The sequence below is a fragment of the Nannobrachium achirus genome, assembly GCF_963921795.1.
Source record: "Nannobrachium achirus genome assembly, chromosome: 1".
In the NCBI taxonomy this organism is placed as follows: domain Eukaryota; kingdom Metazoa; phylum Chordata; class Actinopteri; order Myctophiformes; family Myctophidae; genus Nannobrachium; species Nannobrachium achirus.
This window is the reverse complement of record NC_137810.1, coordinates 80,218,815-80,234,812: the sequence shown is the minus strand read 5'-3', so window position 1 is coordinate 80,234,812 and position 15,998 is coordinate 80,218,815. Positions and strand designations below refer to the sequence as shown.

Below are 15,998 nucleotides of genomic sequence, written 5' to 3'. Positions count from 1 at the left end.
AAGAACCTTGGCAAGGTTTCCTCCTGAGCTTATTAATGGTGAGCATCCATCAACATCATTGGAGCATTTTGCATGCCGTGTTTACAGTTCAAAAGGTCCAACAACCCTGCAATTACTCAGATGGGAACTATTTCTGTCAAAGAACTTAGAGCTTGAGATACTACCTCCAACTTGTGCTGCACTGTTACCACATAATCCTCTGTGCCAACTACGTCACAATGAGGGATAAATCATACCTGTCAAATTGCCCACCAATTGAAGAAAATAGATGGAATTCAGAGAGTGGAGGGTATGTTCCAGTCAGGTGTCTTGCCCTCCCTGCTCCAAAGGCAGTACTTGAGCTCATAATGTGACTGAAAAGCAGTTTGCAAGGGATGGTGCAGGTAGTCAAATAACCTGCCTTTTACTCTATGCTATGGTGGAGACACTGTCAACACTATTAGGTTGGACATCGAAGATGACGATGATAAAGACGAATAGATCCTGCATGTCTGAAATTATTGTATTGTAGTGAATCTCTTTGGGCATAATTGACCATGGGCTCTTGGATAGGGTGAGGGTTTTGGGGTGACAATACAAAGAGGTGTGCGTGTTGTGTGGTCAGTGTGAGTGCAGTGCAATAAATAGACACGTTGTTCTGCACGCCCAAAGTAAGAAGTTGCAATACCTTAATTATTGCAATCCCTGCAGTAACACCTGTCAACCATAACTGTCTAACACACAAAATATATAAATAATACTGAGAATACTAATAAACCATCAAAGTACAATACATAACCCAGGATACCTAAAAACATTCAAAGTTTCAAATGTAAAAAAAAAAAAAAAAAAAAAGATCCCATAAAGATTTGGCGTACCCCCTGTAGTAACTATGAGGACCCCCCCCCCCCAGGGGTCCCAGACCCCCTGTGGAAGACCCCTGTTATTTGCTACTACTCATTTCTGTTTCCAGAGCCCAGCTACAACAACTTTTATGCTTCAATTATGATATAATTTAACATTGTTCTGGAGCAGGAGCAGAGCGATTACTGAGATAGGCTCAGGGGTCTGTCTGGGGGGTCCAAGGTGAGGAAAGACCCCAACCAAAAGTCAGACAGGTCATTCTGGCTGCTTTAAAAGTGTAATAAATGAACTCGGGATGTTTTAAAACCTACAAAACAACTCTGATATTATGAAAATCGGACATTAACTGGCTGGCGTACTGTTCTGGGAGGTCCCAAAATAGATAACACCCAGAAAGGGGGTGGGGGTCCAGGACATTTTCCACCCATCATTTACTCATTTGATTCCTTGACCCAGAAAACATAGGATTTGCATGTTTAATTAAGTTTCTAGGTTGTCTAGAAGCCAAGATGGCACAAATTATCAGCCATTTTGAACGTCCAAAATGGCGGCTTTGCAGGTTTCTGTGCAAATGTAAACAAAGATTTTTGGATTCCCCATGCTCTGAAGATTCCAAAAATGTATAGTTTTACAAATCCCCACAAATTTTGAACGAATAAACATTTCTTAACATAGTGAACCGGACTACTTGCTATGTGCTCAGGCTTGCCACAACGGTGGCACACAAATGGGGCTCCTCCGCTCACATTCCCATTTGTGCGAGGTTTGAAGGGAGCAGGTGCTTGGGGGGTGTTAATTTTTGATTCCAAGTCGGCAAGTTTTTTACTCTGATCTTCTTGATTCAGAGCTATGGCTCTCAACAATGCTGTTAACTCTGAGAGCTCAGAGCTGTTTTTTCCTGGCTCGGTTCTGTCACAGGGTTCACTCTGATGTATGCTCCCCGCAACTTGGACCTGGCTAAAGGTATTCTTCTGTTTGTGCTGGAGATTAAATCTTGTTGTTTCCCTGGCCATATTTCTAAGCTCAACTTGCAGTTCACGAAAGCCAAGAAGTCTTGGCTTCATGGGGGCAATTCTTGAGTACACTTCTTCGTCAGTCAACCCTCTCATGAACTGTCTTGTCAGTTTAGCGTCACGATCTGGAAAAGGACACCCACCATTCTGAGCATCTTCCACCTCCCTCAGTGTTGCTTCCAAAGCAATAGCGTAGGAACATGCTGACTCCCCTGGAAGTTGGCTCCTCTCATAAAAGTCAGCTAGGGGGTCCAGAGATCTCTGCATGTCCCCGTACTCTGCCCTTAACTCATCAAAAACTGAACAGTGGTTGAACCAAAATAGTTAGTTTGAACATGGCTCAAGGTGGCAGATGGGGGAAGGGAGTGAGCATATTGCATTTGGGGGGCATGCTGGCCGGTCTGCGTTACAGGATACACATTACTGGAGGACATGGGGCCAGCTTGTGAAGGTTGCCCATATACTTGAGGATGGCATGTTGAGGATGGGGGGGGCGTGCATCCCGTATGATGGGTGATGAGGCATCGAATAACTGGAGGGATGGGAGCCATGGTTTGCCGGTGGAACAGACACTGTTCTCATAGTACTCTGGATGCTCACTGGAGGGCCATGCACAGTAGCCTGTGGGGCATACGTTGGATGCGTCTGAGCTGGCATTGAGCTCATTCTTGGAGCCATGTAGGCTTGCACTGGGGGGAGCTGCCTCGGGTCATTGGGAGTAATAGGGTTGGGGGTCATGGTTGCAGTGGCTGGGGGAAGATGAACAACAGCTGTGGGGTTGAATGTGGTTGTGGGGGCATAATCATAACTTCTGGGAGCAGATATTGTCGCAGGCAGGCCCTGAGAATTTATATGGTCATTGGTTATGGAAACATGGCTGGGGTGCGTGGGGGTATGACTGGATGTGGCTTGTGGCTGCACACTAATCATGGAGCCCTGAGCATTCACCCGGTCGGTGGACATTGAGGCATGGCTGGGAGGTGTGGGGGTATTACTGGATGTAGCTAGTGGCTGCCCACTAGCCATGAGACCAGGAGTATGTGCCTGGTTAGGAGATGTTGTGGTCCGGTTGGTGGCTGGAGGGGTGGTGGGTACACGAGGATGTACTAGATGACCAACAGTAGGGTGTGTGAGTTTACCCTGGGGAGACATAGTGTTCAGTGTGGTATCTGGAGGTTGTTGGTGATGTGGTGGGATCTCATGAGGGTTGTTCATCTCTCCCATGACAATTGCTGTGTGGCCTGTGGCATGCATTCTCTCATCCTGTTCAGTTCTTGGTCTTAGTGAGTAGTTGTATTGTCTCTGCCTCACTGAAGGGGGGTTTGTTGACAGGGGACGAAGAGGGGTGTTCTCATCATGGCGTTGCATGTTTGACATTTGGGTTAATGCAGACATGTAAGAATGTCAGTGTATGTGTTACAGTATATGTTAGCAGGGAGAAGCACAACAAAAACAACATAAAAAACCAACACTATAAGCATCACAGTATGTGCACAAATTATTCAACGTTGCATTCAATACAGTCTTCAGAAAACTTTTTTTTTCCGCTCACTTTTTTCTTTCTTTTGGGCACAGATTTCTTTTTCTTTCTTTTTCTGTACAGACCCTTTTAAATCTCTTTTTTTTTCTTCAAAAAAATGAAACACTATTCACAGCAAAAACAATTTGAATACAATGATACAATCTACCAGGTGTCTGCTGAACCTCCAGTAGAACCACCATCCGGGTCACGGCACCAAATGTAACCCTATCCTTCTGCTGACCAGCCCCAGTGAGGTCTCTGTGTTGTGTTTAGGTGGAATATGGGAATATGGATACCAGGGCAGGAAAGATGGACAAGGAACAAGACGTCCAATGGTGGTTGAGAGGCCAAGCAAACCCTCATTTATTACACAGCTCTTTGGAAACAAAGAGAAAAACTCACTGTCAGTTGTATTCAGAACAAAAACACTTGGACTTATACAAATATGATGCACAAAGCAGTAAACATATTACAAGTTAGGCTACTGGTTAGCCAGCCACAACACTGTCAAACTGTAGATTAGCTCACACACTGTTAGCCATAAACATGAACATTATTTACACACTAGATGTAGAGGAACAGCAACTAAACAGTCAAATCCTTAACACAACACATGCTTCATGTAACAAACATGCTCTGTAATGTTTTAGAATTAACTCAGACTTTGATATACTATTTTAAATAGTTTTTAGTGGCACAGTGTAGAATCCCTCCTTACCTTTGGAAACAAAGAGAAAAACTAAAGCCTACGGTGGCTGTGGAGGGACAAAAAGGCAAAAGCCACAGCAGCAACAGCATACATAATACAGAAGAAATGCGCCATCTGCTGGCAATCATTTATCACTCCCTTACACGTACAATGGTGTTTTCTTGTTATTTCTTTATTTAAACACATTGTATGTTCGTTATAGTATTTATGTTGCAATAATATTCCTTTCTTTTCCCCTAATCATGTTTCTTTTCTGAATGGTGACTGAGTATACTACGGGACTTTAAGTGAATGAAGGTTCTGGATAGGATAACTGGCAGCGAGGCTCCGGCCTATGCCGTGAGGGGTGACGTCACGCCTGGCCAATGGATTGGCGGCTGGGCGGGGCACAGGACTATGAATGAGGCGGCGCGTCTCAGTTGAAGGAGAGCAGGGGAGCGGAGAGGACGTGCTGTACAGCTCCTCTTGTGTGTTTCAGAGACCTGCCGTGGAATTGAGACGTAGGATGTATGCTGTTGAACCCCCTATCTGCTAAGCTGTTGTTACTATACTGGGCTCCCCTGCACCCCCCTCTGCTTCGCTTATTCGTTTGAAGTTGAACTGACGAACACTAGTAGAGTGACCCATGATACGCACCCTGCACTTTGCTAGTAGGAATTGAAGATAACATTTTAACATTTTGATATTGGTTTGAATTATCTTTTATTAGTTAGCGGCGCCTTTTAGGAGTGTTAGGTTTTTCTTTTGTATTTTATTTTTTTGTGGCGTTTAGAGGCCTCTGTACAGGATAATTTATAATAAAGAATTGTGACTTTGTAACCCCCTGAAAAACCGTTTGGTGTCAGTCTCTCCAGGGTGTTCGTACCCGCTTATTGCTCTCCCAGCCTGGTAATATTACCTTTAATGGTTTGTTGGTTAAATTCCAACTGGCGTTGTCCGGCAACAAAGGTCCCCTTTTTTACATTGGGTTTATATAAGAAACAGTCATACAACAGTGGAGTGTCCCATTATCGGGATCACTATGGGGGGAGTCTATTTACGGGGCTTATTGGATACGGGATCGCAGGTTACTTTAATGCAACAGAGTCTGTTTAATCAATATTTTTCTCCAGCTAAATTGGGCAAACAAGCCCTTGTTTTCAAACTAAGAGCGGCCAATGGCCTGGAGATTCCCTACACGAGCTATGCAGTGTTAGATATGGAACTAGAGGGAATCACTGTGCCTGGGAGGGGGGTCGTTATCATAAAAGACGAGCATTGCACTCAACCTTTGATTATTGGTATGAACGTCGTAAGTGCATGCTGGAACACTCTGTTTAAATGGCCGGGGAAGGCTGCCTTCTCCCCGCGACAGGAGAAGGCTGCCTGGAGAAATGCGTTTGCGGCGTGTAAACAGGTGGAGGCTGTGACGAATGCAGATGGTTCGCTGGGGTATGTGTGGCCTGTCAACCGACGGAAGATCCGGGTTCCTGGCCGGAGTGAAGTCCTGGTGTGGTAGAAGTCCTGTACCCGGTAGATGCCGCTGATGTCCGGGGGGCGCAAGGATCTGAGCCTGTCACTAGGAGAAGACGGAACGGTGGAAGTCGCGTTGGTAACCACCGAAGCGGCTGAGCTGGGGCGGCAGCTGCCTCAAGAGATGCGGGCACTGACGGAGCGCACCGACCTGCGAGACGAGGAGCGAGATGAGCTGCGGGCCATGCTGTCCACCTGGGGGAAGGTGTTTGCTGTCCACGATGAAGACTTTGGCCGGACTGACGTGGTGCAGCACCAGATCCACACCGGAGATGCCCCCCCCATACGTGAGCGACATCGACCTCTGCCACCTGCGATGTATAAGGAGATGAAGACGCTACTGAGCGACATGCTGGAGAAAGGAGTTATTGCCGAGAGCTGTAGCCCATGGGCCGCGGCGATCGTGTTAGTAAAAAAAAAAGGATGGTAGCTGGCGTTTTTGCGTTGATTACCGCAAACTGAATGCAATCACTCATAAAGATGCTTTTCCCTTGCCGCACATCGAAGCAACGTTGACGAGCCTGACCCAGGCAAAATGGTTCTCCACACTCGACTTGGCCAGCGGATACTGGCAAGTAGGAATGACTGTCAGAAGGCGTTCGACGCGCTAAAAGCGGCCCTTACGCAGGCCCCTGTGTTGGCTTATGCTGACTATAGCCAACCCTTCGTGGTGTATACTGATACGAGTAACCGTGGCCTGGGCGCTGTATTGGCACAAGTCCAAGAGGGCAGAGAGCGGGTTATTTCCTATGCGAGCCGGAATCTGCATCCTACAGAGCAAAACGATGCGAACTATAGCTCTTTTAAATTAGAGCTGTTGGCTCTTAAGTGGGCCGTGACGGAGAAGTTTAAAGACTATTTAACCGGGGCGCAATTTACTATTTATACGGATAATAACCCTGTGGCCCATCTCCAAACCGCCCGTTTGGGAGCAGTGGAACAGCGCTGGGCGGCACAGCTAGCCTCCTTTACGTTTGACATTAAATATCGACCAGGCAAGAGTAATGCTAACGCGGACGCCTTGTCCAGATTCCCAGGGAAGACCGCTGGGGTGGCCATGGTGGAGTTGACGCCGGAGTGTGTTCACGATGGGCGGGAGGGAAGCGAATGGCGTGATGCGCAGCAAAATGATGGGGATATCGCGTTGGTGGCTCAATGTGTGGCACGCGGACGCCATCCCACGCTTTGTGAGAAACAGAGTTGGTCTCGGGGAGCTAATCAACTACTGCGGCAATGGACGAAATTGGAACTGAAGGACGGTGTGTTGTGTCGTAGAGTCATTGATCCTTATACTCAAGAGGTGTATTGCCAGCTTGTCTGTCCAGGTTCCCGACGCCAGGACGTGTGGAGGGAGGTGCATGTGGCGGCGGCACATGCTGGAGCAGAGTGGACGTTGGCCCAACTACGGCGCCGCTTCTATTGGACTGGCATGGAGGGGGAGGTACGTCGGTTCCATCAGGGGTGTGTCAACTGCAGCCTACAGAAAGCTAGAGTAGAGCCCCGGGCCCCCTTACAGCTGTTTAGTGTCTCCTACCCACTGGAAGTGGTTGCCATTGATTTCCTCACTTTAGGTAGGCCTGCTGACGTGTGTCAAAATATTCTGGTTGCTACTGATTTATTCACTAGGTATAGTTGGGCTATACCACCTCGGGACCAGACAGCGCAGACTACTGTCCGCGCCCTGTGGGCTAATATCATTCAACCGTTCGGATGCCCCGCCCGTTTTCATGCGGACAGTGGCCCGAACTTTGAGTCTGCGTTAATGCATCAGTTATGTGATCTGTATGGCATAAGTAAGAGCCGTACTACTCCGTATCATCCGGCCGAAAATGGGGGGGAGGAACGCTGGAATCAAACGTTATTAAATTTGTTGCACACTTTAGATGCTAACAAACAAGAACGGTGGCCTGAACATCTTTCTGAATTAGTACATGCTTATAACAATACGCCCCATAGCGCCACTGGCTGTGCTCCATCTTATTTAATGTTTGACCGTCATCTGCGGCGTCCTGTGGATGTTGAATTAGGGGTGCCCCCGTTACAGCCCAGGTTAAGAGTGGGGAATTGGGTACAGGACCATCAGCAGCGGATGAATGTTGCCTATCGTCATGCAGGGCAGAGGATGGGTGGGGCAGCTGAGCAGCGGAAACGTATCTATGATCGCAGGGCAGGTATCCCTCCGCTGCTACCAGGGGAGCGAGTATGGGTACGGAATCGGAATCGACAAGGGCAGGGGAAGTTGGCCTCTTGGTGGGACCCCGAGCCGTAGTGATGGGAACAGTTGGAGAGGCTGGCCTGGTTTATATGATTAGGCCGGAACGGGGAGGACGGGATCGTACTGTCCATCGTAATGCTTTGAAAATATGTGTGTCTCCACCACAGTCAACGGTGGCGCCCGAGCCAGTGCCTGAAGTAAGCAGACCAACAGTACCGCAGTGTTATGGGCTTTTCCCTATGGGTCCACGTCGTTCCACTAGAAGTAACTTGGGGCAGCCGCCTGTCAGGTATAGTCCGGCATGAGTTCGTTACAGGGACTGCTAACGACAAAGTGGGGGGAGTGTGATAGGGATGAAAGGAGGGTATTATTTTTTTATTTTATTTTTTTTGTATTATTTCTTTATGTACAATGGTGTTTTCTTGTTATTTCTTTATTTAAACACATTGTATGTTCGTTATGGTATTTATGTTGCAATAATATTCCTTTCTTTTCCCCTAATCATGTTTCTTTTCTGAATGGTGACTGAGTATACTACGGGACTTTAAGTGAATGAAGGTTCTGGATAGGATAACTGGCAGCGAGGCTCCGGCCTATGCCGTGAGGGGTGACGTCACGCCTGGCCAATGGAATGGCGGCTGGGCAGGGCACAGGACTATGAATGAGGCGGCGCGCCTCAGTTGAAGGAGAGCAGGGGAGCGGAGAGGACGTGCTGTACAGAGCAGAGACAGCGGGGGTTCTAAAGAACCATGTACGGTGTACAGAGACTCATGTGACTGAGTATAGTAGCTAGGCTACATTGATTTAGCAACGTTGTACAAAACGTATAGTTTACAGCGACGGAGAGACTGGCGAGCCGGTGAGCGAGACGAACCGGAGCCTGGCCTGCGGTTTTTTCTTTTGTATTTTATTGTTTTGTGGCGTTTAGAGGCCTCTGTACAGGATAATTTATATAAAGAATTGTGACTTTGTAACCCCCTGAAAACCCATTTGGTGTCAGTCTCTCCAGGGTGTTCGTACCCGCTTATTGCTCTCCCAGCCTGGTAATATTACCAGGCTGGCGTTGTCCGGCAACAAAGGTCCCCTTTTTTACATTGGGTTTATATAAGAAACAGTCATACAACTGTGGTATATATATATATATATATATATATATATATATATATATATATATATATATATATTTCCTTTAATGATAAATGGTTAAGAGTATTGAATTGGCATAAAACAGTTATTTCTGAACGTAACAGTGAGATTGGCCCCTTACATAAATAGGGAATGAATGCCCCGCCCCTTTAATGCAAACCCCATTATACCTGTTGTCATAGGATCTGTCTGTCTGTGTCCATTTTATGCCAATATATGGAGATCTCTGTAGGACCTGTTGTCATAGGATCTGTCTGTCTGTGTCCATTTTATGCCCATATATGGAGATCTCTGTAGGACCCGTTTTGACCTTCTGTTTGCCCATTATGGAGATCTCTGTATCTGTCTGTGCCTCCGACTGTGTTGCAGACACAGTGCCGGTTCCCCCGTTAATGCAAACCCCATTATACCTGTTGTCATAGGACCCGTTTTGACCATCTGTTTGCCTGTGTCCATTTATGCCCATATATGGAGATATCTGTATCTGTCTGTCTGCGTCCACTTTATGCCCATATATGGAGATATTTGACCATCTGTTTGCCTGTGTCTATTTATGTCCATATATGGAGATATCTGTATCTCTCTGTCTGCATCCATTTTATGGCCATATATGGAGATCTATGCAGACACAGAACCTTTCGTGCCCTGCTGCTGCGGGGAACGCCGAATTTGTAAGCCGGTGGGAAGAACGGTTCTCGAGATATGCGGATTACATACATACATATATACGTGATGTCCCGCTTTTCCCAATGGCCAGCACGTCCCTGGCCGCTACTATGACGCACATGACGCGTTGTGAGTCAGGCATCATGTTGCCAAAAGGCACCAAAAAATGAGAGAGAAAAGAAGAGCCAAGCCGATCCATTTGATCTGGGGGCGGGGCCGCAGCATAGTCGCGACGCACTCACGACGCACGAGTCTGCACTCACTCACAGACAGACACTCACCCAGTGGAGATCCAATCTGCACTCACTCACAGACAGACACTCACCCAGTGGAGATCCAATGGTCATAGACTGATTTGATCTGATACATTGCAAGTAAGAATCAAACACCTTGTGAATTAACTTATCCCTGTCCAGCTCAACAACATAACGTTTAAGTGTATAGAGGGTGTCTTCACATTTCTAAAGTGCCGATTTAAGGACTTTTTAATACCTCTAAAATGACAAATTAAACATTATCCAAATTGTCAAATATATAGAGGCAGAAATTGCTCACAACGCCTTGCATCGCGAGGCGTTGTGAGCATGTAGATCTGCTATTTTTTCACAATAGAACCATGTTATACCAAATGTAATGTAGCACTATAATATTGGATCATTCCGTTCTGACAATAAGCAATCCTACTGTTTGAATGCTGTACATATGCACACATGGAGCAAAAATAATATATATATTTTTTTTTCAACTTCGACTTTCGACTTTCTCTGGTGGGAGTCCACTTGTGTAATGAAGTCCACTTAGTCGACTTGTCGACTTTTTCGTTAATGCCCTACACTGTACTAGCTACATTTCTGGTGTGAAATGGCATGAGGGACACCCACAAAAAGACCACCCCAAAAATCGGCACGTATAGAAGTGCCCCTTTGTGAAGTTTGAGCGCCTGCTCACTGCGATGGCTGTATAATGAACGCAACATCCAGTCATTCCCCATATTGGAATTGCATGTTGAGGGCCATCTAAGCACTTTCACTTCTGCCTATAGGGTGTGCCAAATGTAGTTCTAAGAGCGGCCATTTCTTGGGTCAACACAGCCTTACACAGGTGTTCTGATTAGACTATAGCATTAGTTCTATGCAATCAAACAATTGAAACACCTGTGTTTTGACCCAAGAAATGGCCACTAAGGACTACAATTGCGTCACCGCTGGCACACACTATAGGGGAGCACCACAAACACAAGCATGTGCACTGCATCTATTTGCCCCAACAGCTGGACAGCTGGACAGCTGCACAGCCGTGGGTAGGCAATGCCGCCTAAAGGTCTTTGCACACAGGACCGTTGCGTTTCTTTCTGCTGCATGATTAAAACGCATTGGATTTGGTGTGCAAGGCTGTGCGGAATCCACACTGCGGATCCGAAAAGGAGTCATAAAAGGAGTCAATGAGTGTTTACCGAATGCGACAAGACACACAAATCAAAACCAGTCTGTGTGCAAAGCCCTTAAACGTCACCTGTATCCGTCAATGAAACTGGCGTTGATGTAGTCGGAGCCCTCGACGCCTCTGATTGGCTGCAGGCAGACGCGGCTGGACTCGAAAGGCATGATGTTGACCAGGCGGTTCTTGAACTTGTTGCACGTTAGGTTGGCACTGATGAATCTTGAGGTATGTGCTTTGGTGTTGGCCAGTTTCTGAGGAAATAAAACAATAAAATCCAGTGTTCATTTGTATCGCCGAAAGTTATATTAAAAAGTGTGTCTACTGCTGTTTTGAAAAGTACACTACTTTGCAATACAAACCCCAAAATCCTCCAGTTCTAGGCAACACGGAAGGGGGAGGCTTCATAACAACTCAAAGGTATATTAATGACATAGTTAAATATTGAAAATGGGTGGTTTCCCCCTTTAAATACAAGCACAACAATAGAGAACAATATGGCATGTCAGTGAAATCCACAATCAGTGAAATCCACAATCCACAATGTCAATACCTTTTTCAAAAGTGCCTCCCAAATGTTTATTTTAATTTTTTTATGCATTATTATTATTATCCTCCTCCACAGGCTTAGCTGACAGCTACTTAATGTGATTACTCCGCATTGGCAAAAGCAAAAGTGTCAGTTTCAGTAACGCTAGCAGAATACATTTCTTTGCGGTGGGGGTGGGGCGGACGGTTAGCGCAAAAACCTAATTATCCTCTGTGCGGATTCAGGGGTGTCAATTGGGATTGGCAGGGGTATGCAGCTGCCATACCCTGGGTCCAGGGGGAAAATAAAAGTTAATTTTAAATATAAATCCATGAATGTCTCTTTGTCTATCTGTTCTGGTTATTATGTTGTTAAATTACACTAAAATAACTACAAATGCAAAATTTTACAAAATGGTCACTTTAACAAGGTATTATAATTATATTCTCCACACTTGTATTCTCCCCATCTTGACAAAATGGTACAGGTGCAATTCATTATTGTTAATTGTGGCACGTTTACTAACATGCCAAGTTTAGCTGCACTTGAACAACTGTTCCAGGCTGCCATATCAAGCCCAAGAAACCATAGAAACGGGGGAAAGATACAATGTATTTCTTAAAATAAATGTATCATGCCTGTTGCTAAGGTATGGCAACATGACTGGTGTCTTGCATGAGACACCAGTCATGTTGCCATACCTTAGCTTTTTCTGAACTGACGCCTCGGTGTGGATTTACAGCCTGGGCAGGATGGAAACGAGAGGGGAGCGACATGATTTGGGGTTTGGAGGCACGGCAGTGGTCAGATAGGATGTGAGATGATTGACTGGGTTGTGGTTTGGACAGTGTTGGGCAAAATTATATCCTTATCCTTAACAAAGTAATATTACATGAATTATTACTTGCAATCAACACCAGCGGAAAAAAGAAGAGCTGTACAACAACACATAGCAACAATCTCTCTTGACCTTTTAAACAAAAGGTCAGTCGACAAAACAAGTAATACAAAGTAATATATTCTATTTTTTTTTTAAGTAATATGGTATAATAATACTGTTTTGGCAGAGTAATCCCTTACACTACTCGTTACTGGGTAAAGTAATACAGTCATATATTACTAGTAATTACTTACGGCCCAACAATGGGTTTGGAGTCCAAACCCAGTGTGCAGTGACTAATTAGACTCAATTAGACTTGCGTCGCTTTGTGTTGCGAGCTATTTTCACAACTTATATTTTTGATCATTACATTTTTTGTATTTTTTTTTTTTTTTTATCCCACGATTTTTGTAACCCATTTTTTCACCCGGTGCCAATTGCCTAAGCTGTGATCCTGGGCTCTACTCTCCCTCTGCCAACCTGGGGAGGGCCCCGAACTGAGCTCATGCTTCCTTCAATGCATGAGGAGTAAGCAGGCCGCTTCTTATCACCTGACAGGGGGAGCTTCCCCGGTTGGACGTAGCGCGTGGAAGGAACACGTTATTCCAACCAGTTCCATTCCCCTCCATCAGGCGCCCCGGCTGGCCAGGGGGAGGCTTTATAGAGACCAGGATTACTACATGTTTTTGTGAGGGTATCTACCCTAGGAGACACAGGGAGAACATGCAAACTCCACACAGAAAGGCCCTTTTGCCAACCCCACCTAGGGTGTGGGCACTGATGACGCGGAGGAGGGAACACGCCCCCAGCGCCCACAGTGTCCCCCGGCGGGAATCGAACCCAGGACCTTCTAGCTGTGAGGCGACAGCACTACTGACTGCGCTAGGGCTGGGGAACAATTGCCTACCTAGGGGGGGAAGGAAAGGAAAAGAAAGAGAAAACGAGCGTGGAAGGGATGAAAAATGCAACAGGCCAGTCTTCGTGTGCATCTCCCCAGTGATCTGTCCAAGTAGTTTATGAGTATATATGATAGATTCATGAAAATTTTGACTTTTGTCGATTTTAGGTATGGTTGGTGAGGATCCGAAGGTCGTGGGTTTGATTCCCACCTACGCCGGGTCAGGTGTTCGATTCCCACCTACGCCATGCAAAAATAAAACTCAATGAATGAAAGAAACGTCATCATTGTTTTAACCATCTCTAAATGAACCACAAAAATCAATTTTCTCACCATCAGCTCTAACCTATTTGTACTATTGTATTACTACGATACAACATGTAGGCCTACGGTACATTGGCACATATTGACAGATGCCTGTTAAGTATAACCCTTGTGAGACTTACTTCATTCATAGATGTATTGTACATCTATTTATATTCACTGGTGATAGATGTACACAGTATATGTGCATTTATATATTCACTGTACATATTATGTATTGTCATACTTATAATTATTATTATTTTATATAATTATATAACACTAGAAGCAGCGTCTAGTCGGCGACCTGGCCAACTCGGGAACGATGTAAATAGGGAATGAATGCCCCGCCCTTTAATGCAAACCCCATTATACCTGTTGTCATAGGACCCGTTTTGACCATCTGTTTGCCTGTGTCCATTTATGCCCATATATGGAGATATCTGTTATCTGTCTGTCTGTCAGCGTCCATTTTATGTCCATATATGGAGATCACTGCAGATATAGTTCTGGGTCCATTTTATGCCCATATATGCCCATATATGGAGATATCTGTCTATTTGCGTCCATTTCACGCCCATATATGGAGATCTCTGAATCTGTCTGTCTGTGTCCCTTTATGCCCGTATATGGAGATCTTTGTGATTCTGCGTCCATTTTATGCCCATATATGCTATATATGGAGATATTCAGAGATTTTTTGTTGACTCATGTGACGTACGTGATGTCAGAGCCTTTTATGAGTGATGTCACAATGAGTCAGCGCTTGCGCCGATTTCCTCCGGAACAGCCTGATGTCAACAATCAGCTCCGCATAAGGATATTCCGAACGTTTCGGGCCGGTTTCGGAAAACCGCGCGTCGGGTCGGGTCGAGGCCCGGCACTGCACTCCGTGCCGCGGCGGGGAACGCGCGTGCCGAATCTGAAGCCGGTGGGACGAACGGTTCTCGAGATACGCGGATTACAGACACACAGACAGACAGACAGACAGACAGACAGACACACATGCAGAGACTTCTCGCATTTATAGATAGATAATAATTATTTTCTCTTATTCAGAGATCCACTGCAAATGCAGATCAGTATTTATTTCATCTTGGTTTGGAACAAATTCACTTAGAAGTACCTTGTATTTCATTCTAACTAGTGCTGCTGACATCTACACACATTTCTTTTTAAATCTTACTCTGTATGAGTTGTAACAAACACACATGTTCAATATTATGACATCTGGACTTATTTCCAATGGGGATCAACCAAGTCAACCATTGAGGTAAAAGCATAACATATTTCATTAAGTAAAAATTGCAACTGCATGAAAGGTAAATTATATAATTTTAATCTAAAGGATTCAAATACAACAGGGTATTCCCACATACAACACAAACATTGTGACAACAAATATATATGAATACATCATCACTGTTGGGTGGGACACCCTGTATGTCCAAAACTTGTTTACTTATCACTTATTTCTTATCACTATTTAAAAAATATTAATCTAAAATAGTGAAAATAGCTGATCTACAAGCTGACAACATGTCAGCATGTGGGACTATAGATCTGCTAACATGGTGAAAATAGACAATCTACAAGCTGACAACACTTTGATGCGTTGTGGGCTTGAAGATCTGCTATTTTCACTACTTTTGTGCAACACTCATGTATGATAAAGTAGGGCATTCATTTACAATAAAATACAATAAAAAGGAACATGGTTTCTGCCAGACAGCGAAAATGTTGATGGTTCTGGTGACAGGTGCAGAGAGAACAGCTGAGTTCTGGGAGACAGCAAATAGAGAGAAATATGTATAATCAATACAAATTCAGTGTCACACAGGTGACAGTTTATGTTTGCCTATGTGATAATACAGTATGCCCATCACACATCAGATCCCACCATGGCATTATCTTTTTTTTTAGCAGCCATCATGCAGGGGCCATCTATGTCTGTACACAGACATTTGTATGTGGCAAAGATTTACACACCATTATAATGTTCTTATTTTGATCATAAGATCCAATTACAGAATGTCAAGTCTCCATACAGGTTTTCTTCAGAATATGTATGACAATGATATACTGGTTCTCAAATGTTTTATTTGCACAGACCCTTAACTCTGAGTGTCTTTATGTTTCTGGTTTTGATTGAATAGTTACTTTGTTAGCAGTTCACAAAGGAAAAGCACAGTACAGTTCAGAATCAGATACAAGGTCTACTAATAGGATTTAAACCCAAGAAAGCACAATGGCTTGTTTACACGTGGGTCCTTTTGTACTAAATGTATAAGAGAAACACATAGATCTATAAACCACTAATTCGTT

At 44.9% G+C, this 15,998-nt stretch overlaps 1 protein-coding gene across 1 annotated transcript in view; it reads right to left on the bottom strand.

Moving 5' to 3' along the window:
- ptprfa (protein tyrosine phosphatase receptor type Fa) overlaps positions 1 to 15,998 on the bottom strand; it is a gene marked incomplete at its 5' end in the record, with an annotated part of 370,668 nt that overhangs the window by 42,406 nt on the left and 312,264 nt on the right. The window contains one exon of the mRNA XM_080720119.1: positions 11,139 to 11,317. Within this exon, the coding sequence (XP_080576245.1) occupies positions 11,139 to 11,317 (179 nt within the window). The remainder of the gene's footprint in view (positions 1 to 11,138; positions 11,318 to 15,998) is intronic.